The 24,373-nt window shown below is 41.4% G+C and overlaps 2 protein-coding genes across 4 annotated transcripts in view; both read left to right on the top strand.

Annotated features, from left to right (window-relative positions):
* ndst1a (N-deacetylase/N-sulfotransferase (heparan glucosaminyl) 1a) overlaps positions 1-19,054 on the top strand; it is a 41,189-nt gene extending 22,135 nt beyond the window's left edge. For all 3 annotated transcript variants that reach the window (XM_046405831.1, XM_046405832.1, XM_046405833.1), the window contains 14 exons: positions 5,204-6,223; positions 8,286-8,768; positions 9,490-9,577; positions 9,935-10,089; positions 10,695-10,880; positions 12,007-12,135; positions 13,391-13,573; positions 13,906-14,002; positions 14,302-14,425; positions 15,515-15,689; positions 15,815-15,985; positions 16,373-16,482; positions 16,793-16,895; positions 17,010-19,054. In XM_046405831.1, coding sequence (XP_046261787.1) covers positions 5,678-6,223; positions 8,286-8,768; positions 9,490-9,577; positions 9,935-10,089; positions 10,695-10,880; positions 12,007-12,135; positions 13,391-13,573; positions 13,906-14,002; positions 14,302-14,425; positions 15,515-15,689; positions 15,815-15,985; positions 16,373-16,482; positions 16,793-16,895; positions 17,010-17,129 — 2,670 coding nt within the window. In that variant the 5' untranslated portion in view covers positions 5,204-5,677 and the 3' untranslated portion in view covers positions 17,130-19,054. The remainder of the gene's footprint in view (positions 1-5,203; positions 6,224-8,285; positions 8,769-9,489; positions 9,578-9,934; positions 10,090-10,694; positions 10,881-12,006; positions 12,136-13,390; positions 13,574-13,905; positions 14,003-14,301; positions 14,426-15,514; positions 15,690-15,814; positions 15,986-16,372; positions 16,483-16,792; positions 16,896-17,009) is intronic.
* An 822-nt stretch (positions 19,055-19,876) lies between these two features.
* Positions 19,877-24,159, top strand: cd74a (CD74 molecule, major histocompatibility complex, class II invariant chain a). The gene is made up of 9 exons (XM_046405493.1): positions 19,877-20,100; positions 21,195-21,364; positions 21,840-21,931; positions 22,091-22,144; positions 22,223-22,309; positions 22,417-22,495; positions 22,822-23,022; positions 23,149-23,214; positions 23,325-24,159. Exons 1-9 carry the CDS (start codon positions 20,012-20,014, stop codon positions 23,330-23,332), a joined length of 846 nt encoding a protein of 281 aa, XP_046261449.1. The 5' UTR covers positions 19,877-20,011; the 3' UTR covers positions 23,333-24,159.
* The last annotated feature ends 214 nt before the right edge of the window (positions 24,160-24,373 follow it).

The following is a 24,373-nucleotide window of genomic DNA, read 5'->3' as shown; positions in this document are numbered from 1 at the left end:
CAGAAGCCAAGGCCTGTGGTGACTGAACACAGAGGGTCATCATTTATTTCTGTCAGTCAGTTTTGAGGCGACAGGGACGCTGTTTGGTCCCGAAGGCCTCGGGGAGATCCAGCTCTCCTCTAAAAGTTTATTTGTCAAAGGGATCGCGCACAGCTAGTCCGGCTCTCATTGATGGCGTTAATGTACTGACCCTCCTTACAAGCCCCGGGATACATGGTCTCACTCGCACCTCAAAAGAAGTGTAACAGCAGTGTCAGGGAGGGAGGCGGCGGGGGGTGAGGGAACAGGACGTGTGAGGCTACATATGGCCAACCTTAGCGTTGTTTATTCAGAGAGTTGTTACAGCTGAGGAGCAGGCTCCATCCCCCTGTTCCTCATTGTCTCTCATTAATCTGGCAGTCTGGTTCTGGCCTGCTTCCCATGATGTAGAGGGAGCAGGTTTGAGTGGCCACCCACCCCGAGGAAAAGCATTAGTCCGTCCTCTCGGCCGTCGCTTGCTATTGTTTATGCCTGCACTTCATTCTGTCGCCATCTTTCAGCTGCTATAAAATAACGAGGGAGATATTTAAATTGATGTTTTCAAAGCCTTATGATTGATGGTCGCCCTAGGGGTGAATTTCTTGCTCATTTCGCTCACCAATCTGTGTTTTTTTTGTCAAGGTCTGGTAGTTGATCATCTTGTCCTTCCTGCTGCAGGCTCCCTTTCCACTTGTGCTCTGTGCTCCTTCTGGTCTATCGGTCACCTCCATTTAGGAAGACTTCTAGGCCACGTGTGCAATTACAGAGCTCATATTCAGTCTGAGCTCTTTCCATCACCGAGAATGAAAAGGTTGGCTACCAGATACGCATTAGTCTCCATCTGCCTCTTGCTTTATGCATGAGTTAAGTCACTGACTCTTCAGCAGAGCTCTGGTCTCTGCACACCTTTTTGTCTGCTCTTTACCTTGCTTTACGTGCTGGCTATACCTCTGGCAAGCTTCTTCTAAATGTGAAATAATCATGTTCTCTTTTCTTCCTCCTCTGATTTTTTTTTTTCTTTTCTGTCAGTTTGAAGGAAGAAGGACAAAGATGTTTGTATCTAGGCTTCTAAGGTATATATGGCACAGAAGGTAGAAGACACATTAGGTGAGATGGGTGTGCAGACATTTGAGATCCATTAGCTCAGTGCTATATCCTCATTTCCATTACAGTCTAATGTATTGTGCTCTTTTTTTAGCTGGCCTGATCTCAAAGCTGTAGCTTCACACTCAGGGACTTGAATTTTCCCTCTAATTGTGCCAACCGCTCTCTTATTTCCCATCTCAGGCCATCACCCGCTCTCTTTTTCTCTCTCCCTCTCCCTCCCTTCGTTCAGTTGTAGCTCTTGGTATCTCGGTCTGAAGGTCAACATTGGGAGGCGGTCACCACCGCTGCGACTTGGGCAGGAAGTTAGGTTTTCTGTGCCCCTTCTGTGTTTGTGTTGTGTCTCAGTTTAGTCCGCTTCCGAGCCTTGTCGACAGTGTCATTAGTGCCGTGCCAGAGCCCATTGTCTCGCTGCACACAAAGACAACATTTCTTCATTCTGCTTAATCATTAACAGAAAATGACTTTAAGATGGAGTTTTTTTTTAAAGAGAGAAGCTGGCTGATATGTGTTTATAATCATTCTCCTGTGCCAGTATGCTACACAATAAGGAGAAAATGCATGCACAGACACGTATGAGCTTGTTAAACTTATGATCAGTAACAGTTTTTTTTTCCCCAACGACTACGGTGGCATGATATGGATTTATTTTTTTTTTCAGGCAATAGCCAATAATTACTTACTCCTTATAGCCAATGTGAATAGAATAACCAATGATTTCATATTTTTTTATTTTAAACAGGATTTCGTGACCTGCAGTTTATGCACACCTGAGGTTAAGAAAGGCTATGATGTTGTGAGCAAACGTGGATGAATTAACATTCCACAGCCCTTATGAGATTGGTTATGTTAAAACTTGTAGACTTTTCTCCTCCTCTCTGAACCCTTCAGAAATGTCCACACAAGCAACAACACAAATTGGCTCCCTAGTCTACGCTACCAGCTTTAAGGTGCATGCCCCACCACCTGTTGTGTCAGAGTGTGGAGATGCTGCACTTGTTAAGTCAATGAAAGCAATATGGCTTTGTATTATCAGCTTTATTTATCTGCTAGAATTTCACTATTGCCTGAAAGCTTGTAATATAAATTTCTTGTTATCAGGCCGATGATTTATCAGTCTAATATATGTCATGCATCTCTGTCACAAACAGAAAATTGTAAAAGATGATATGAGCCTGCTGGAGCTGAAAAATATATCAAGTTGCATACATCAACACATTTGACCAAAAGTTGTGTTATGGAGCAATATTTTTATCAATGGGTACCTATTTTGCTTGTCTCATGCATGTGCCCAAGGGTGACACGATGCATATTGTAATCATTTAACATAATTCGGCCCTTGTACAGGTGGATTTAATGCAGCTATTAATCAGCAAAGGCAGAGAAGACTACTTGTACCCACTTAACAATGCAGGCTTTCAAAAACAAAAAATATCAGCTTTTCAATTTTTTTTAGGAGGAAGAAAAATACATTCAGCGCATTTGTTAGACATCAAAGACAGACAATTCGCTTTTGTGAGGAGCCCAGAATATAAACACAAACTTTATTTATTCACAAGAAAAATCCACTTGGCATCTTTAATTGACAGAAGGTTATTGGTTGAAGAGAACAAGCAGTTTGAAGACGTCATCTTGTAAATATGTGCTTGTTCTGAATTTGATGCCAGCAGCGCATTTTAAACAACAAGGGACAGGGAAAACAAAAGACTGGGAAAGTTGTGCACCGTTCGAACACAACAGTTTGAAACATTCCACTGATAAACTGGTTAACTGTTAACAAGGTGGTATTATCATGAGTGGCAATGAAAGGGGTGTCCTCAAAAGGCCCAGTCGTTCACAAACAAGGGCGGGACAGGGTTTGCCACTTTATTAAACCCATGATTGTAAAAGATATCGCTGCGAAGGCCACAGTTGGTTTCATATTCTGTTTTCATATTATATGGTTTCATCATATTCCTCACATTAATTTATTTACATTTTATGCGTTACTTAGTCCCAACATTTTTGTGAAATTTGGTTTCTGATTATTGAATCAAAAAATACACAACAAATTGCTAGACAATGAAAATAATCAGTAGTTGCAGCCCTAGATTCTGCTGAAAGACAGTGAATAATGTTGAATTATTGCCTAAGCCTCATAACTTTCTTGATAGGGATTTCATTTTTTTTTCTGATCTGATATCTGGGCAATCAAATAATTTACACATGTTGCCTGTCACTTATGGATATTGGCTACTTGTGCAATAAAAATGTTATGTAGCATGCAATGTACATGACACTGCTGGTTAGCAGCAGGATCATCTTTCTAATAAATAAATTACCCAATGTCAGATCAATGACTCACGTACTTGCCGATCCTTCATTTATGTCAGCGTTGAAGGCATTTCTGAAACTTCTCTTGGTATTTGAACAAATCTTTTTGTCAATGACCTGTTCATTGGGAGCTGTCATTTATTTTTCCTTTTGCAAGTGCCAACAAAAGTCCTCAGCCAAAAAGACCTTAAAACAATGTTAGACCTCTAAAAGTTGCCTCCTCTGTCTTCTGTTTTTTTTTCTTGCTTCACTGTTTTCAGCAGAAGTCACTTCCTGTGGTTAATCATACTTTGATATGCCATGGCACAAACCCTGGCTCCCTGAGAAAAAAACAAACAAGGTACCTTGTTTTCCCAAGCATCTTCAAGCAGCCAGGCCTGTTGGTTTTTGTCTGCTCTGCTGCGATACATTCTCTATACGCCCACTGTTTTTTCACGGCCTCTCTTTACATTAGACTCTGCCTCACCGTGAAGAGGAAATTTGGACACAACTCAGAGGAAAAAAAAAAAGAAGTGTGATTTCTTCCAGTGCACTTACAGGGAGATTTAAACCATTCTGGTAAGCTTAGCTGGAAGGCTAGAGGGGCCAGAGCTACTCACCAAAACACTGACCTTGATGGCATTAAAGGGACACTGTATGGACTCAGTTTTCCCCCTATGTAGTACTCTGTGTACACGAACGAAGGTCATTGATCCAAGGATTATCTTTAAAAAGTCTGTTTGGAGATACATTGCTATCAGGCTTTGAAATGTCAATTTATTGATTGAAATTCCATCAGATAGGTGATTGTAGCCCTTAGCATTCACTGCTGAGCATAGTGTGACCACTATTTTTCATGTTACTCACCTTTTAATTAAGCCTTAGTTTATAGTGTTGCAGATAAACCTTTTGATGACATTATCAAATCTATTTTATGTCTGATTTGTGTCTGATGAGTCCAGATGGGTTTGGTGGTCACTGTTTAATGTCTCTGGGTTGAGAGCGTTGTGATTCTACTGTAATGGGTATCCAGGGTTTTATAAAGGTTTGTGTGTGTGTGTGTGTTGGTGTACACACATCTCGACAGCTCTCCAGCTTAATGGACGGCGCATTTCCATGTAAAGGTAATGCCTCTAAATGGAGAAATGATGTTTTTTGTAAGGCCCTAGTTAACTGTGTTCTCATGCTGCATCCTGTACTTTTCGCACTTAGCTTAGACAGAGGTTGAATGAAGAGTTGGTATATTATGATAGGTATGCCGAGGGTATGGGGATATATATATACTTAGTGAAGGATCCCACAGTGACTGGCCTGTCACTGTCACCGATCTCAATGCTGTTGTGGATTTGAGAGAAATCGAAGGCAAGTGTCCCCACAGGTTATGGCTTCAATAGTATGCAGTCACACAGTCCTACTGGGCTGAACTGTGAATTGGTTTGCTTTGAGGCTTTGTTGTCACTCACATTCTGACTATTGATTGTGTGGAGGCTGCGTGAGCAAGTGATTTTGTGTGTGTTTAAATTTGAGCACACAAGGGTTAGGTATGTGTGTGTGTGTGTGTGTGTGTGTGTGTGTGTGTGTGTGTGTGTGTAGGGAGAGATTGGCAGCTCTTACTTTGTGTAGGTGAATGCAAGGACTTCTTTGGAGTGAACTTTTTGGAGTGTTGGCACTAGCAGTATACACGCTCCCACACACCTTTAAACCCACACAACAAAAGTATGTTGTTTGTTCTATAGGAGCTGATGCTGAGCTCTCAGAGTTTAACATTGTTTTTCTTCTGTTTTTCTAGGTCAGGAGAATCGATCCTAACGGAATGGTGCCTCTGAGATGACCTGCATGACCTCACTTTTCTCAAGAGATCATTCTCCAATCAAAAGAGCGGAGAGAAATCTCGCCGGGACATGGTTGGCAGGTTCGCATGATGGACAGGTGATGGAGTCTTCCATCATCTTTCTCCACCAGTGACTCGGCCTGCCAGCCCTTCCTCTGAGGTAGAAGTGTGTACGAGCAGTGCAAGGCCTCCCATCTCTCTGCCATGGTGACATAAGCAGTGCTGCAATATGAGGGAGAGCCAGCTCGAGACCGTCTCATTTCTTTCTCCAGTAGCTGCTCCAGCTGCTACCTTAGCATTTGTATTTCGCTGCTTAACGAGACTGACTTTGTTGTGAATAATTCCTGCTTGGCGTTTTCTACCCACACCAAGAGAGACTGTCCTCGAGGCGTGTTGCTGGGCCGGTGGGGCGGAGAGGCGTGGCTTGAGACGATGCTGGGATGCATGACACGAGTTCGTCGGCTGGTCCGTCTCCTCCCCCTCCAGACCTCACTCCTCATCCTCTTCCTTTTCTGTACTGTCAGCGTCTTCATTTCTGCCTACTTCCTCTATGGCGTCAAGCGGGAGCTGGAGCCATCGGGAGGTGGCGTTTCCGGGGCCGAGGGAGCATCTGCTGACTCCGATGACCCGAGGGTCACTCCGTCCCGGCTTCTACCTTTGCGGAGCGTCTCAGGGGGCCCCAGGGTGGATCCCGGAGGGGCCAGGACAGATCCTGTGGTTCTGGTTTTTGTGGAAAGCCAGTATTCTCAACTGGGTCAGGAGATTGTGGCCATCTTGGAATCTGGCCGGTTCAGGTACCGGACTGAGATCTCTCCCGGTAAAGGGGACATGCCCACATTGACAGACAAAGAAAGAGGGCGTTTCACACTGGTGATTTATGAAAACATTCTCAAGTATGTTAACTTGGATGCCTGGAACCGAGAGCTGCTGGACAAGTACTGTGTGGAATATGGAGTGGGCATCATTGGCTTCTTCAAGGTTAGGACAACACCACACTCCCTCTGCCTCCCTCCCTCCTCTTACTCACACCTTCTGGCCTGTCCATCTGGCTCTGCCGTCTCTAAGGAGATGGGATTCATAGGGTTGGAAAGACCTGCCTGGTTCAATATCACTCAGTCCCACTGCACTCTTTCTCTTATGTTCTGTCTAGTTCTTGTTTTTCTGACCTCCTCCTCCTCTCCTCTCCTCTGTCTCTTCTTTTTCTTCTTTACTTATTTTCTTTCCTTTGCTTTAGTTTTTTCAGATTCTGTACCTCTTGCTTTCTCTATATCTGTCTGTCTCTCACTCACAGTAATCCCAAGTTGAGCCTGTTTGCCCAAGGCTTGTTTTCAAGTCTTATGTTTTTAATCACCATCTCTGAGCCATGGAAAGAATATAGAAAGAGATGTGGAGGCATGGATGGTGGTGCAGTGACGTTAGGCAGTGTAGGTGAAGGTTAGGGAAGAAAGCCTACTGGGATTTACTGGCTACTGGGAGAGGAAGAAGTAGAGCGAGGGTGTGCATCCCAATGACCTGGACACACAGCACTGCTGCTCTGCTGTCTGAACCAAACTGTTGGCAGTAACTGTTATCTGTATCTGTTGTTGCAAAGTAGGTTCCTATGTGTTCCTAATGACTAATTTCCCTGACATTTTAACGGGGAGTTTAAATTTAGGCTCATGGACTATTCTAAAAGTTGTTGCTCAGTAACAATTTATTAATCAGCATTGTTAACATAAATAACAGATGCAACAACACAAACACAGTCCAACTTCTGCCTCTTGTCTCTGATGGAATATTTACGTGTATTTACGTGTTACATGCAAGAATTCCTAACCGTTGTCCATAACTCTCCATACAACTCAACAATGCGCCATTCATCTAGCATAGTGGTCGAAAAAGTGTTTGGGCTCCTACATATAGCAACACCTGTCGCCTGAGTCTATATTGTAAGTGACCCAAAGCCCAAAGGTGACACCTACTGGACCAAGGTGGTTCACAATTTAGCTGTCGAAATGGCTCCTAGGTGTACGTTAGATAATAGAAAAATTACAAGTAGTGTCATAACCGACTGGTATTTCTGGTGTGACATGACATGAGTAAGCAATGCAGCAGTCTGTTTGGATTTCTCTTATTGGTCCTACATACCAGTTTGCTAGCAAGTGTTAGAATTCCTTGTGGCCTCATTGGCTCAAAACTTGAGTAACGTTATGATATAGGGTGTCATTTTTCTTTGTTTGTAAAGTCCATTTTGGTGAACCAAAGATTACAAAATATATGAAGCATTAAAAAATGGAAAAAAGCATGAAATATTTTATGTTTTTGGAAGAACATTATTCTTATTCTGCTTACTTTATACTTCACTTTACCACAGTGTTTCAGCTTTATCAATTGTCCGTGTCCAAAATGCCAAAGGAAAGGGTTACTATATATAAAGAGTTTCAATAAGGTCAGAAGAATGGACAAGTTTTAACAGTTCGTTATTATTATTATTATTATTATTATTATTATTTATTTTGTAATGGGGTGGGGCCTGTTAACCACATATTAAGACTCTGGTTTGCTGCTATCAGATGGAAAAAAAAAAAATATCAGTAGTCACCATGTGGACACCACACAGTGCATGTAGGTGTTAACTTTATGATTCTTTTTCAAACACCCAAACACACACACACACACACACACACTCACACACAGCACACAAAGTGTTGAAATTTTAATTTAGAACACCAAATTTGGATAAAAGGAGATATAAAGACTGTCAAAGAATTGGGGAAGAACAAATTTGGGAGGAGAAATTTCAATGAATAATCACTGAATCTTCTTTGAATCTTAGAGGACACAGCAGGAGGTTATTTCATTTTGACTGCAATCTCGGAGCATAGCAGATTGAGCGTTGCAGGTAGAAGCTGCCTCATGCCTTCACGTTTGAGTAGGCCTGACATTCCTCATTTCGCACATGATTGGAGAAGTGTGTTCAATATATTTCTGTCTTCATCACTCTGCTTTATGATGAATCTGTGTGATTTCTCACTCTTGTCTCTGTCTCCCTGTTGATCAGGCCAATGAAAACAGTCTGCTCAGTGCGCAGCTGAAAGGCTTCCCTCTCTTTCTGCACTCTAACTTGGGTCTGAAGGACTGCACAGTCAACCCCAAGTCCCCCCTGCTCTTCATCACTCGATCTGGGCAGCCTCTGCCAGGTCCACTCCCTGGGGACGACTGGACCGTTTTCCAGTCCAACCACTCAACATACGAGCCTGTGTTGTTAGCCAAGACACAATCAGCAGAGAGTGTTGCATCGATGGGCCAGAACGCTGCTCTGCTCCCATCAGTGGTTCAGGACCTGGGGCTCCATGATGGTATCCAGAGGGTCCTGTTTGGCAACAACTTGGTCTTCTGGCTGCATAAGCTGGTCTTTGTAGACGCTGTGGCCTTTCTGACAGGAAAGAGGCTCTCGTTGTCCCTGGAGCGCTACATCCTGGTGGATATAGATGACATCTTTGTGGGCAAAGAGGGTACGCGCATGAAGGTGCCTGATGTGAAGGTGAGTTTGTGTTTGTTTCAGAGTGGGAAAACTTTGTCAGAATAGAAACTGAACCCACCTATGTTTTTAACAGCCCTTTGCCAAAGTATAAAAATTGACTCACACATAGCATGCGCTATCCTCTGCCAGTCATACAGAAACCCCTTCGTCTCACTCCTCTTCTCCTTTTGAATGCCTTCGTCCCAGTAGGCCACTCAAAGCTGACAGGCCCCACTGCTCACACTGTCACAGAATCTCCACAGCAATGAATATTTCAGGGGCCCAGAGACATACAAAGAATGTTGAAAAGCTCCTTGCTTGCGTCCCCTCAGAGCAGAACAGACCACCCTCGCATGTGGAGGCAGAGGGTAGAAGAAAACATTATGGCAGAAGCATCAAGGCCTCCTCACTGGCAGCGCAACAACGACAAGCTTTTAGGAACAAATCACACCCAGACAAGACGGAGAAATGCGAGCGAGTGAAAGAGGGTGGATGCTAGCAGATCAAATGAAACAAACACCCGAATCAGAAGAAGAAAAATATCAAACGGAATGAAGGAGAAGGAGAAGGAGTGAGGCAACTGGGAGTGGATGTTGGATGTTTACCGAAAGAAACTTGCAAAATGAAATATGTATGTGGGCTTGCGTGCGCCTGGGCGTTCACGCTTCCTCATTAATGCACTTGTGCACCAGTATGAGCACAACGTGCATTGACTCACTCTCCTTTCCTCCCACTGTTTCAGGCCCTGCTGGAGACACAAAGGGAGCTGCGCACTCATGTGCCCAACTTCACATTCAATCTGGGCTTCTCAGGGAAATTCTTTCACGCTGGTAAGATTCAGCCTGTGAAGACAATCTTTGCTACTGTTCACTCAAGCAGGGATGAGAGCGCATGCTAAACTGAAAGAAATAATACTTCTGAGATTAAGTTTTTCATTCAGATTATTTTAATTTGTCTACTTCTCTTCTCCTTTGTGCCCTGACTTTATTTCTCACCTCTGATATCTGAACTTTCCTTCCTTTGTTGGCTGACTTTATTTCACCTTTACCTTCTCTTTGTCTTTGCCCATTTTTATCTCCTACGTGTCCACTTCACCCTTCACCCCTCATTCTTTTGCTAACGTGCCTCATCTCCCTCCACTTCTTCCCTCTTTTCCCGACTGTTTCCCCCTTCTCTGTCATGTCCAGGATCCGACGAGGAGGACCTGGGAGACGACCTGCTCCTTTCGTATGTGAAGGAGTTCTGGTGGTTCCCTCACATGTGGAGCCACATGCAGCCCCATCTGTTCCACAACCAGTCTGTGCTGGCTGAGCAGATGTTGCTCAACAAGAAATTTGCTATGGTAAGTGACAGGAGGGCGAAGATCAGAGCATCTTCCAATCTTAGGCTCAATTGTAAGTTTTTGAAACATTTTAAAGTGTGACATTTCAGTGCTGGCTTGTTTGGTAACACCCCTCATTATCGAGGTAACAGCAACAGGTGGTTTAAGGCTTCAGCAATGATGTGTTTACAGTGCAGCCAGACAAACTGACATTGTTGCAATTAAGAAGAAAGTCAAAAATAATTCCAACCGCGATCAGATTTGATGCTGCACACAATGTGAGATGTTTTTCAAACACCAGGAGGTCCACAGCGGAGTTGGTAATCTCGCTGTGGAGCTGGAGGTGTGCAGCCTGTTGCTTGCAGCTCCTCATTCAACACCTCACTGCAGCTACTAAAAATGATCCGCTGACAGAATGAGGCAGAAAATGACTGTCTGAATTTGTAGACGCATTTTTAATGAACAGTCTCTCACAGCTCTCATCGCAGTGAAAAACATGCTGAGTTTTGCCTGTTGAACACATGTAATGTGAAGCAGCTGTAATAGGATGTATATTTGTGTGTATATATATATATACCCTCTTATTCTTGCCTCCTAACTTTCACACATTTATTTTCAAACCCCAGGAGCATGGGATCCCCACTAACATGGGTTATGCTGTGGCACCCCACCACTCAGGCGTCTACCCTGTCCACATGCAGTTGTATGACGCCTGGAAGAAGGTGTGGGGCATCAAGGTGACCAGCACAGAGGAATACCCGCACCTGAAGCCTGCTCGTTTCCGGCGAGGTTTCATCCACAGCGGCATTAGTGTAAGACTACTTTTCATACACTCATAAGGCCTCATTATCTTATTACCTCTGGCCAATTGGCTAGTTTTTCACTGAGCTTCTGTTCAGCTAATAATCACTTTCAGGGTTCTTTTTCTCCTGTACATATGCTATCCTTTGTGCAGTAATTATCGCTCCATCTACATTTTCTTCAGTTCTTTTGTATTCATGGCCGACGGTTACATTCCTTGTCCATCATCCTCCTTTCCTCTCTGCCGTTACTTTTGGTAATTCTTGTCCACAAAGGTGCTGGGTAGATTTTCATTTATTCTGTATATCAAAGAGTCCAGAGAAAGGCAATCATCCAATTAGTTTTGTTGGGTTGTTGTACTCCTTTTCAGAATGTGAAACGACAATGTAGTTAAATGAATCAGTCTAGCATGAGACAACCTGTCTGTGCAGTGCTGCCTGGCAGGCCTCAGCACCATAACGAAGACTGACATCTCTTGCAACAGCATAGCAAGTGGCTGCACAATAAGGAGTCACTGATATGTCAACACCCTGAAAAACTGCACTTTATTCGGCTTCACAGCGCCAGCCGGTGCTGAATAATATAGTTATGAGAGCAGAATTAAAGTTGAACAGATTACATTCAAGAGATTCAAAAGACAGCGAAGGGGGTGGAGAGGGGGGTCTTATCTATTTCTTTGCCAGGTTGACCTTCAGGGCTGATAGCAAACAGCCTCAGTCCAGTTCCTTTGTAGTGCTGGCATTCAGTCAGCCTGTGTGGTCTCAGAGCTACATTCACATCCTTGAGATAGTGCAGTCTGAATGGACAGTCTCCACTGCTTACCGATGATTGATATTCAGATCCCCCGACACTGCAAACTGTAAATGCATTTCCATGAATTTCCATATAGACTCAGGGTGAATAAGAGGTTTGCTTTGGCTAGATGAGCTGCATAATATGAATGTTATTGAAAGCAAACAATGTGTGGAGTAACTGCCTGGAGTACTGACAGCTCTGCTCTCAGTGGAGGGCTGATGGTGTGTGTGTTTATTTGTGTGAATGTATTTCTTTATTGTTCTGTGTGCGTATGTGATATTTTTTTGTTCTTCTTGTTTTTGCCCTTTTAGTTTTCTGACATTGTGTTTGTTTATATGACAGGTGCTGCCCAGGCAGACTTGTGGTCTTTTCACACACACAATCTTTTATAAAGACTACCCAGGCAGTCCGAACGAACTGGACAAGCTCATCAATGGAGGAGAGCTCTTCCTCACTGTCCTACTGAATCCTGTGAGTAAAGCACACATCCACACGACACAGCTGTTTTGTCTTGCGCACTTGGTAACCCATTTAACTGGTGATGTAAACTGAAATATTAAAGATGAACGGGACAATGACTGTTCAGTGACTCATCCATTGATGTCTGCATTGTCCTCTCTCTTTTTTACACCGCTGTCAAAGCTTCTTTTATTGGAGATGAAACGCAGTGCTGAAAATTCCTCGTCTTCATCAATATGTTTTGTTCTGAGATGAAAAAAAAAGGTTACTTTCATTACTTTATCTCCAGAAAATGTCACACTGTGTTGTCCGCAGATAATTGCATTTATTTTGTAACCGTGTCCAAATTATGGAAAAAGAACTATTGTTCAAGTGATTTCGTCACTGTTTTGGTCTTTCTCCTGCATACATTTCTTCACTACTTTTTTTCTTAAAATGCATTTGTTTAGTCCAGAAAAGGAGCCAATCATCGTGCGGTGTGAGTGACACCGCCATTAAAGAATACGTTCACAACTTTTGTTGTGCCCATTCGAACGTTGCAACGAGTTTGTTGTAATGTTTTGTTCACACTGCCAAAAAAAAACAATGTCGGCGTACGCGATGACAAGATAAAGGTCTCATTCTGTGTAAGTTTATATAAGGTTAGCATCAGGCTTCATCAGTCTGATTTGACATGAAGAAAGTGTCAGTTTCAGTCTTTTTAGCACCAGCTTCCCTCTCTGTGTTTAGTGTCTCTAAACTGTAGCTCTGTCCAAGGAAACAAAAAGAGAGACATTTTGTATGAAAAAGATTTGAAACTTTTGGAAGAAATCCACTTGATTTGACTACATCAGACTGCACACATTAACTTCAGATAAAGTGATTATATTTTGCACGAAAATGAACACTGTGGATTTTGTAGCGTGTCTGTTATGCTGAAATTGCACCAGAATGAATCTTTGAACAGCCATTATCAACAGGCAGAATGATTATGTTGAAATTGCTGTGATTTTCATATTAACACCTGATAATTGTTTAAAGAAAGACTTGGCCGTTAACAGGCACTTAAATCTATTTTAGCATGTTTTAAAAAAATACTCATTAGAATTTCTTACAGCTCAGCTGTTACAGTTACTTGTTTAATGCGGCCAACAGTAAAATCAAATGTCAAATGACTCATACGTGGCACATATTTCAAATAGTGTGCCATGTTCACAGATTATACCCCTTAAATTATTATTTATCACCTTCAATAAATCGTACTCTGTTTGCTCCCTCCTACACACAGATTAGTATCTTCATGACCCATCTGTCCAATTACGGGAACGATCGCCTAGGCCTGTACACCTTCAAAAGCCTGATGATGTTTGTCCAGACGTGGACCAACCTTAAGGTGCAGACCCTGCCACCTGTTCAGCTGGCTCAGAAATACTTCAGCCTGTTCCCTTCCGAGAGAGATCCACTCTGGCAGGTAAGAAGAAGATGTAGCTTAAGATATCATTTGTGTATATATTTATTATGTTTTTCATTTATATTGCACTAAACACATACCGTACACACTGCATGCAGACACAGCATATGCTTGACGGTAGAAACTTTCTTTATCGGTGGATGGAGAACAGCATCACTACCCATGGAAACATTTCATTGAATGCATCTGTTTTGTTAGCTGTAGCATCTGACTGACATTGACTAAACAAAGGTCAACATGCTTTCTCTTGTATTTTCAAATTGACGCATCTCTTATAATTTTGTTGGAACCAAGCTTAAAACAAAGGATTGTCTATCTATTGGTGGCTACAGGATCCTTGTGAGGACAAAAGGCACAAGGACATCTGGTCCAAAGAGAAAACATGTGACCGCTTCCCCAAGCTGCTTGTGATCGGGCCTCAGAAGACAGGTGAGACGTGGTCCTTCAGCACCCCCTACAGGATGAGTTTGGATATGATTAAATCTGAAGTTTGTCATTCAGTGTGAAGCAGACACATCTGTTTTTAGTAATTTTCATTATTTCTTTGAAAATCAAACATGCTGGCTATAGATTGTGACTTGTGCTACTATTGCTGTAGTACTTATTCGGATATACAGTCCCTTAAAGTTGTCTTTGCTTTTATCTTTTTCATCCTGTCTGCATCACTCGTTCTTTCTTTAAACTTCAAACCTTTATTGTCAGTATATTTTATATCTTTGCCCTCTCAGGGACGACAGCGCTCTACCTGTTTCTTGGCATGCACCCTGACCTGACCAGTAACTACCCCAGCAAGGAGACCTTTGAGGAGATCCAGTTCTTCAATGGGCACAACTACCACAGAGGCATTGACTGGTAGGAAATCTCACAGACAACAGTCATATAATTAAAGGGTTATTCCGCTTCATGATTTTATATTTATTGCTTCTTTTGGTTTGAGTGTTAACTTGTTTTTGACATTTGGCAAATTCATTCACTCTCTTCTTTAGCAGTTTACACATCATCTACGTGAACTAATGCCATTGTAGTAATTTTACCAACATTTGAATCAACATATTGCCTCCCTTTATTTAGCATTTATAACCATTACATAAACATTTTTAAAAAAAAATATATAATATATAACATACTATAATGTAGTTCTAAGTAAGTATACTGTAAGTGCTAAAGTATATAACCAGATAATGGATGACAGTATCGTAAAACTTAATAATATATCATTTGCCTTCATAGGTGGGATTTTTATGTCTGGTGAATACTGTACATTAATAAGTACTTATAGCTGTGTATTACCATTGAGGTGTGTTATAAACCATAAAATGTTTGTGTAGTGAGTATAAATACTAAATAGGGGGATTTAAAGTAAACTGTTACAGAGGAGGGGGGTGCACTGCACAGTTGCCAAGAATTATGGTTGTTGTTGTCATAATAAACACACTTTCCAACTTTGCCAGTGCAAAAGTATAAAGGAAACATTAGAATCTCAAATGAAACTCATAACTCAGAACAGTAGGGCTGTTTGTTTTTATTGCAAACAAAATCAAGAATCAAAATGCAAATGATGCCAGTACGAAAATCCACTCATTAGTGAAATTCTTAAGAGCAAAACCAGAAACACAATTAGGACCTGTTTGGTTAGAAATCCATTATTACTGAGTTTTTTATAAGCTTAATTGATTTGAAACCAGCATCAATGAGAGGCTTCATGCATCGCAGCAGAATGAGTCCAACAAAAAAATAGTCTTGGCATGGAATGTATGTGAGTGGGCTGCCCAAATATTAACGTTGTGCTGTGCTGCTCGATGTTTTTTCAGCGAGCTGTTGCACATGGCCGATCACCCACACAGCACGCAGAGAAATTCTCCTTATCTACATCGTGCATATTAGACCAGCTCCACAATGTAGCTTGTAACACTTTGTATGTTTGTGTTTGCTGTGTGTTAGGTATATGGAGTACTTCCCCCTGCCCTCCAACACCAGTTCAGACTACTACTTTGAGAAGAGTGCCAACTACTTTGACTCTGAGGTGGCCGCTCAGAGGGCTGCAGCTCTCCTCCCCAAAGCCAAGATCATCACTATCCTCATCAACCCCGCAGACAGAGCCTACTCTTGGTACCAGGTCTGTCACGGACAACACGACGCCAAATAAATAACTTGTAAACGTGTGGGAATTCGCACAGCCCGCAGCAGTGTAATTCTGTTTGTAATCTGTTTTTGACTCTTCACTTCTCTGTGTTCCCACAGCACCAAAGAGCCCATGATGACCCAGTGGCATTGAAATACTCCTTCCATGACGTCATCACTGCAGGCCACGATGCTCCAGTAAAACTACGGGTCCTCCAGAATCGCTGCCTCGTGCCAGGCTGGTACGCCATCCACATGGAGCGCTGGCTCAACTACTACCACTCCAGCCAGGTATTGCTGGTGTATTCATGCACACAGTAGTAGACAGTATGAAGTAAATTAACAAATACGAATGTTAAGTGTGTTAAGTCAGCTCAAGTCGGGATAAAAATCAGACTTTATGGGTGGCTGGTCTGGAAAAACAAGTTCCTGTTGCCTCGAAAGTAATAGTCCATCCTATTTTTTTTAAAAAAGGAAACATGTCTATCAGCAGCAGCATTTAATTCATACTTTTGGCAATTAAAAGAAGACCCGGAAAGTTGTTAAATTTGGAAAATTATGATATTCTTCTGACTAAGCACTGTGAATAGCTTAGTCAGAAGAATATCATAATTTTCCAAGTCAGAAGACTGTCCAGTTTCTGTTATTACATTTGGCCCTGTTGTGTGTCTTACCCAGCTGTTAGTCTTGGATGGACAGATGCTAAAGACTGAACCTGCTTCTGTCATGGATAAAATCCAGAAGTTTTTGGGCCTGGCCAACATCATCAACTACCATAAGATCCTAGCGTGAGTATCGTCCTTTGTTTTAAATCAGTCACAGTATAATTTCTTTCGCTGTCAGGTTTGCAAATTCATTTACAGATTAATTTAGAGCTTTAGACTCTCCATGTTACATTAGTTGTTGCGTGGCAGAGATCAGTTACTTTATGCCACATGTATGCAACAAAACCGGTTCCAAACAAGATAAGTTTCAGGTGTTGGGCCAAAAACACAAGAAGGATTTAATATTCAGCTGGCAGGAATCAGTTTCTGTTTGTTTTGTTGAGGAAACCCACAGTCAGTTTCACATCTCTATTGTATGTTGTGTAATGTAAAGGTTCGACCCTAAGAAAGGCTTCTGGTGTCAGCTGCTGGAGGGGGGAAAGACCAAGTGTTTGGGGAAGAGTAAAGGACGCAGGTACCCTGACATGGACCCTGAGGTAAGATTAATTGAAATGCTTTGGGAAATGCATTTAACCTATACATTGACTCATTTCCATTATTTTTTCTGTTCCGGTATCTTTATTATAGCTTACCTCTTTTGTCTCCTTCAGTCCCAGGCATTCCTCAGGGAGTACTACAGGGATCACAACATTGAGCTGTCCAAGCTACTCTACAGGATGGGTCAGCCTCTGCCCAGCTGGCTCAGAGAAGAACTGGTCCACACGAGGTAGCATCACCACAGGAGGAGCCCACAGCTCCGCTCGCTGAACCGCCGCTTGACCCTGCTTGGGATTGGGGTGGTGGTGGTTGTAGGGGGGACTTGCCATGTGGCCTGATATGTTGAAGATCCCAAATAGTTTTGAAAGAGAGTGAAGAATATGGAGATTGAGGATGGGATGCCCAGCTCAAACTCAAAACTTAACCACGATCTTCCCAAATGGTAAGCAAGAATAGAGCATAGTTGCTTTCAGCAGCTGATAGCTCCGCCCTCTCTTCCTGAGCTTCGGGATCCCGTTACTCCCCTGCAGGACAAACCAGGACCATGGAGCCCTAATGAATGACCTCCAGTGTATCCTGAAGAAGAAGAAAAATTCTCAGTGGTGTGCAGGAGATAACTTCACTGTTTGATAATCACAGCCCTGCTCTCCTCAATCAAACCTACTTGTCTTCACGTGAACTTCTTGAAAATCAAAGAAAGGAAAAAAAAAAAGTCTGAGGCTTGAGCAGTCTTGACCGTTTCAGCTTTAGGAAACAAGTGAAAGTGATGAACATCTCCTTCGTCTCCATCAATGAAGTTGTGTTGGGGATAGATTTGAAGAGGCAGCATAACATTGACTAAATGAATGACGATGATGGACAGAGAGACATTGGTTGCAAATGCCTTTGACATAAGTGAAGTGTTAGTATGGGAGGAGAATGGGACATTTGAAGTCTTGACTCAGGCTGCATGTTGTAGCCTCACTTGATAGGCCTTGGTAGAATCTAGTTATCGCATTTACAAGTGCCAGGAGAGAATCTTCATTAAAATATTACCATGTGCTCTTTTGAGGGGTTTTTTTGTTTTGTTTTGTTTTGTTTTTTTCAAGTTTTATGGTTTGTTTTCTTTACTCAGATTTTGTTTTAACATTTCTATAATGCCGATAGCAATGCATTATTGTAGAATGTACCAAAACTAAACATCTTAGCTCAGTTTTCTCATGAAGACCAGATGTACAGTAGGCCGGTTTGTTAAACTGTTTGACTCAGCCATGAACAGTAGGATAGATGTTGAAAGCACAATATTTAAGGCACTCAAGTGAGCATAACAGGTTACTGGAAAGCACACTAACAAAGTGAATCCTGCTACAATCTGTGAAGAAGATCATAAGCTAGCTGCTGTATGTTTAATGAAACACTCTGGTCCAACAGATTCAGATAGTATACAGAACAAGATTGTTCATTTCAAATGTGTTCTCAGCATTGTTTTTCTTTTTCTTTTCTTTTCTTTTTTTTGTCAAAACTGTATATTTTGTCCCATATTTTGTCATTTCACTCACTACATGACTTTATGTTTGGAGGAGTGTGGGGAGTGTGCTGTCTCTGGGAAAACAAAAACATTAAAAGTTTCCAGGAAAACCAACAGTATGCCCACTGAGACCGTACGGACGTTTGGTTGTCGATCGAGGTGTTACCACTGCAACTAGATGTCAAGCATAGATAACAAAAAGCTGCTCTTATTGCAATAGTTTTGTACAATGTTCTGATGTAATAACAATGCACATGTTGGTCCTTTATTTCCAGACTTTGTAATGTACATAATACGCAACCCTCGGTAGACCTAAATTATTGAATGTGTTTCGGTTTACACTCGCCATCAGCCCATTCCCATAGTGTGACAAGTCAGTGCTGTACTGAGGGGAGTTTTGGAATACTTCATTGTGTGGAGGTTCGTCGCTAAGATTGTTTCCTCTCATGTCCTCTCACTGCCAACTGTTGTAAACAGGTACTGAGTCTCTCCATATAAAGTATTAAGTGATAACACATAACAGCAATGATGGTACTAATCTCCTGGACTGTATGATAAAGATTTGTAATTGTTGTCAATAATTTTTACAGTGTAACTAATATTGTCGGTGCTTTTTAATTTGCAAATAAAACACCACTGTATTTTTCAGTAGTTGGATTGTTTTCGTTTCTTTCCTCTACCCGTATATGATCATACCAAAAGAAAAGGATTTTTATTTAGTTTTATTTAGTTGCAGAATCTTCTAGAAGCTTATATCACTGTCTGATTTGAATGTGGCCAAGAATAAGATTGGTTTGTCTTTTGGTTTCGGTTCTTTTGAGAAGAAAACGGCCTCTCAATGTCCCATGAAGCATACAACACAAAATATACTTGTGATTATCATTATCATGATGTCTAACCTAACCCAAGTTAGCTTTACATGTGGCCCGTGTTACCTTGATTTTAATTCCTTGTCGGGAAAACAACAAACAAATCAGTCCTCCTCTGTTGTTCCAGGAAGAACACTGTAGTCAACATAAACTAAGAGAAGATGTTGCATTTAAAAATACTAAGAAATATAAGTTAATAGTATTTGATTAATATTAGAACTTTAATTGTAGAACTTTAATTGCATTGTGCCTTTATTGTTTGCTTTTTTTCTTTGCTGAAAGTAAAAGTAGGCTACGATATAAATAAAGTTTCACAAAGTATTCACACGTTGTACAGATTCGCCAAGAAAAAATGAAAGCGTAGTAGCATTTAAAAAAGTAACTACAGATAGCCTAGTATTTAAACTACATTACTCAGCATATTTTCTTAGAACTACTATAAACTGTGAATAATATGGCAAATCAGGCCCTAAGCAAACCAACGCTCCTCGGTATTGTCTGCCTCTATCAACAAGTGATGATGGCACATTCTGACCAATCACAGCTCGCACGCTCTCACACAGCTTTCTGAGACATCCCACAGCGCTTTTTAAGACAGGGGACTTTTCCACATCCCTTCACCTTTCTCAGGAACCTGTCTGCCAGTCCTTCCTGAATTTTGAGACTATTAATCCGCTTGTCTTGCCGGACGCTCTGCAGTCAGGTACTTTGAAGAAGCTGAGACAAACTTTCAAGACGGATGGCTCATTCCCCTGATGATGCTCCCTTGGCCAGGGACAGCCTGGCAGGCAGTGATGAAGCCCTTATTCTCTCGGCAAGACCCGCTGGGTGAGAGGAGCTTATCATGTAAAATTGTACTTTTAACAGCAGCAGTTATTAGCTCAGTAGTAGTTTCAGAATATAAAGTGCATGTACCTCTACATTTAGCTACAGGACTAGGCTGATTCTCTATTAAAACTTAATACATATTTCAGGTTAGTAGCCAGTTAGTAACATATTGAGCATATAATATGCTATAAAGTTGTTTTTTTCTGTCACTTCTAAACAAAAAACAAAAAAAAACAGTCTCCGTTTGTGTTTGCATCAGATTAGTTCATGAAATAGTGAATGGATTTAGTTATTGCTTTTTAACATTTTATGTGTTAAATTTGTTCTACACTTAATACATTGTAAAGGATTTGGAGCAACTTTAAATCGAGTTCTTGACGTTACACCAACAAAGGGCGTCTGCCTAGTAACTGGTGATGCTCTCATGCTATTGGTCCATCGTTGCATTGATTAACCAAAGAGGAAAACAAGCGCCAAGGGTGTGATCACATCTCAACGTAGAATATACTTTATAAAATATGATTTATGCGTGTTACAGTTTATCAGTGTCTCAAATGTAATCACATTACTCTTTTGTTTTAATAATTATTAAATGTTTCTTTTTAATAATATTCTCTTTAAGATAAACTGCAATGGACCGACTGACATATTTGTGAAAATGTCTAGCTTAGATATGATGGCACTGTTTGCGTACATTATTCGAAAATAGGTGCTGGATGCCACCAGTTTCCGGGTTGAAGTTAATAAGAAATCAATAGATAGGCTCTAAATAGCAATTGGCTGTGTACTTCCTTATGCCAGAGAAAGATGTCTGCCTAGTAACAAGTGATGCTCGCATTCTATTGGCTGATTATGAGCAACAAAGAACAAGGTTGACTGTATTTTTGTCTCAGGATTTTAACATATTTTACTCTAAGTGACTACATTAAAGCTCCAAAGGCATGATGATGTTGATATGCATCCAAACCCCCACCCCCCAGTCACTTTAATATTTTGGATTATTTTGTAAATAAAACATCTTGTGCATCATATTATCTTCTCTCCCCTGCCACTTTACCCTCTAAGATGCATTTTTATATTGCTCTTTCTCTCAGGGGCTCCAACAGTCGTGCTTTGAAGATCGCAGGCCTGACAACCCTGGCATGTCTGCTCCTCGCCAGCCAGGTTTTCACTGCCTACATGGTGTTCGGTCAGAAAGAACAAATCCATGCACTGCAGAAGAACTCGGAGCGAATGGGTAGACAGCTGACCCGCTCATCCCAGGGTAAAATGAGACATTAAGTCCCAATAATCAGACAAGGTGGCCCAAGCAGAAATGTGTTATTAATGAGTCATCGTCTATGTCGGAGAGGAAGAGGGAATAGGAGAGTAGGCTTTAAGGAACTTGATTTGAAACCTGGACAGGGAAATGAAAGATCTGGTAGTGAGTCACTGGGAGGGGAAATCGGCTGTGTGCTATTTCAACCTGCGTCATAACAGCCGAAGCAACAGAGTTGCTCTTATTAAAAAGCATAATTTTGAAATTTTACACATGATCTTTATTTAAATCAGTTTAATTTGTGTATTTGTATGTTTTTGTTCAAATCATCCATGCAGTTATTTGTTCTGTGGGGCGTAATGTTATTTTATGCATAATAATAGAATTCTAGATCAACAAACAATAAATCAGTTGTGCATGCATGCATTTAAGCATTTTTTTCATCATTTTCATGAGTAAAAACCTTTTTTACATTTTACAGCTGTGTCTCCAGTGAGGATGCACATGCCCATGAACACCCTCCCTCTGCTGATGGACTCCCCTGCAGATGAGGACTCCAAGACGCCTATGATTGTAGGTTTACACCTGCCTCCTGGAAAAATTTAAAGTTAACTGTATCATGGTGGCAACAGACTTTTTTGAGACTTAAAATACCGTCCTGGATTATGTATAATGAATTAGTACATTTCAGCGTTAACAAACATCTTGAATGTGTTTGCCTCCTCCCTTCAGAAGCTGCAGGATGCTGTTGTCAGTGTGGAGAAGCAGGTGAAGGATCTCATTGAGGTATGTTGCACTTGCTATCCTGAGTGACTCGCTTCACTGTTGTTGTGTATTGTCACTAAACTGTGGTCATGTTTTCAGCTGGGCACAGAGCTGCCACACTTCAACGAGACCTTCCTGACCAACCTGGAAAGCCTGAAGCATCAGATGAATGGTACTGAGTGGCAGGTAATGCTCCATGCACATTTACATGGAAATTACTACAACTAAAGTCACAATGAATAGAATTAAATTATCTTGTCAGTCATTTTTTTTTAATGTTTTGCACTCTGCAGAGCTTTGAGACCTGGATGCGTTACTGGCTGATCTTCCAGATGGCCCAACAGAAGCCTCCACGCCCAACACCTGTAGCAGGTTACTGCGACTTTCTTTTCTTTACATTTTAGCTGATGTTCTGATTCGAACTGGTGCTGTTACAGTAGATAGTGGTTTTCCTTAATTTTTCAGTAGGGGTTAAAAGATGATGGTTGTAAAACACCTTATGAAAGAGAGCTATGTTGAGTATTGATGCAGTGTGTTGTGCTCAGGAGTTCACAAGATGTATATCACTGACTTGTTTAAGATAACTTTTATCATTTTCATTCATTTTTTCTCCCATTTCTAATCTTTATACTGAGCTAAGTATTTGACACTAAACGGACCTTTGATGTTCATATGTTATGTTCTTTTCCACCCCTCAGCTACTGTGATCAAGACCAAATGCCAGCTCGAGGCAGCACCTGGACCCAGCAAGATCGGATCCTACAAGCCCCAGTGTGACGCGCAGGGTCGCTACCTGCCCATGCAGTGCTGGCACGCCACTGGCTACTGCTGGTGTGTGGACGAGTCTGGCACAGCGGTCGAGGGCACCACCATGCGTGGCCGCCCCGACTGTCAGAGAGGTAGGAAGACACAGATTAAAGGGAAGGGTTTTTGATTCAGTGCTGCGTCTGTAGCTTGTCATGCGAGGCTGTCATGCATGTTGAAAGCAGCTTCAATTCTCCAATTTTTTTTCGTGTTTATTTCAGGCTTTGCTCCTCGTCGCATGATGTTTGCACCCAGGTTGATGCAGAAGACCATCAGTCTTGATGATGGTGAGTGCGTTATAAATTAGGTTTTGAAGTGGACTAATAGTTTAAATGTTTATTCACAAACATTTGTTGGTTTCTATAATTCATCACGTGTTTTTCTTTTTTTTTTCCAGATCAGTGAAATAAGTGAGGGGAAAGTGCTGGGTCTTTCTTTCCATCAAGCAAACTTTGCAGCCATGAGAAATTGGTTATATTAAGCTGGATGCAAATAGTTTTAATTCCATCAATCAGCTATTCTTCCATGTAATCTCTTGATTTTTTTCCCATTTTGCTGACTGCTTGAAATCAACTCAATAGAGTCTTGTTACAGTTTACTGCTTTTGATATTTTAATTTTTCGTACCTTAGAATAATTTTGGTGCATCCTCAATGGTATTCTGGCCTTATGATCTGCGGTATGTTAAAGTATGCGTGTTAAACGAATATCTCTGAAGAAGACTTAAAGGGTTGGTTCACACACATTACGTATTTTCTCTCTTACCTCCACTAGAATCTAGAAATGAAGATGTCTGGATTGTTGGCTTTAAGATGTCATCTCTTAGATGTCACCACACCGACGTGAGCTGAAGTTCGTTTATGGTGTACACACAGCATTGAAAAATTACATTCAAAAACGTAATCAGACTCTTTCCTGAAACAGTTTTCCCCTGTTACTCTGAATGGACCACAGACAACACTGGGGACTGTTTCTTTGATAGAAAGTAAAAACAGTTCACAGTGATGTCTGTTGATCATTCAGGGTAATGGAGTTTCTTGAAAGAGATGTTGCAGCTTTAAATGTTTTTCAATGTTGTGAGGACCACAAGTGAAAACCCAGCTAAGCAAATACCGAAATATCTGCATGTCTTTAGAGAGAAAATATGTGATGTTGGGTGTGGCAGTATGAGGAAGTGTCTTTCCTGTGTACATGTCTGTGTTGAAAAGACTAAATAAAGTTCTCCTAACAACACTGTTTGCATTATTGTTGAGATCACAGTGTCCCAAGATGGAGTTAAACACAAAATAAGACCTTAATAAACTGTAACCTGATTAGCTGCAGTGATATTTGCGGTGATTCTCTGGCATCTGTTTTCTTTCAACTTTCACTTTTCATTTACACGCACTAAACTCGTTCAGTTTTGCATTCAAGACATTTCCTGTTGTGGTCTGTTATTTGTCACTCA

This window comes from Scatophagus argus, chromosome 12, assembly GCF_020382885.2.
Source record: "Scatophagus argus isolate fScaArg1 chromosome 12, fScaArg1.pri, whole genome shotgun sequence".
Taxonomy (NCBI): domain Eukaryota; kingdom Metazoa; phylum Chordata; class Actinopteri; family Scatophagidae; genus Scatophagus; species Scatophagus argus.
The sequence above is the reverse complement of the archived record's forward strand: the minus strand, read 5'-3'. Positions and strand labels throughout refer to the sequence as shown.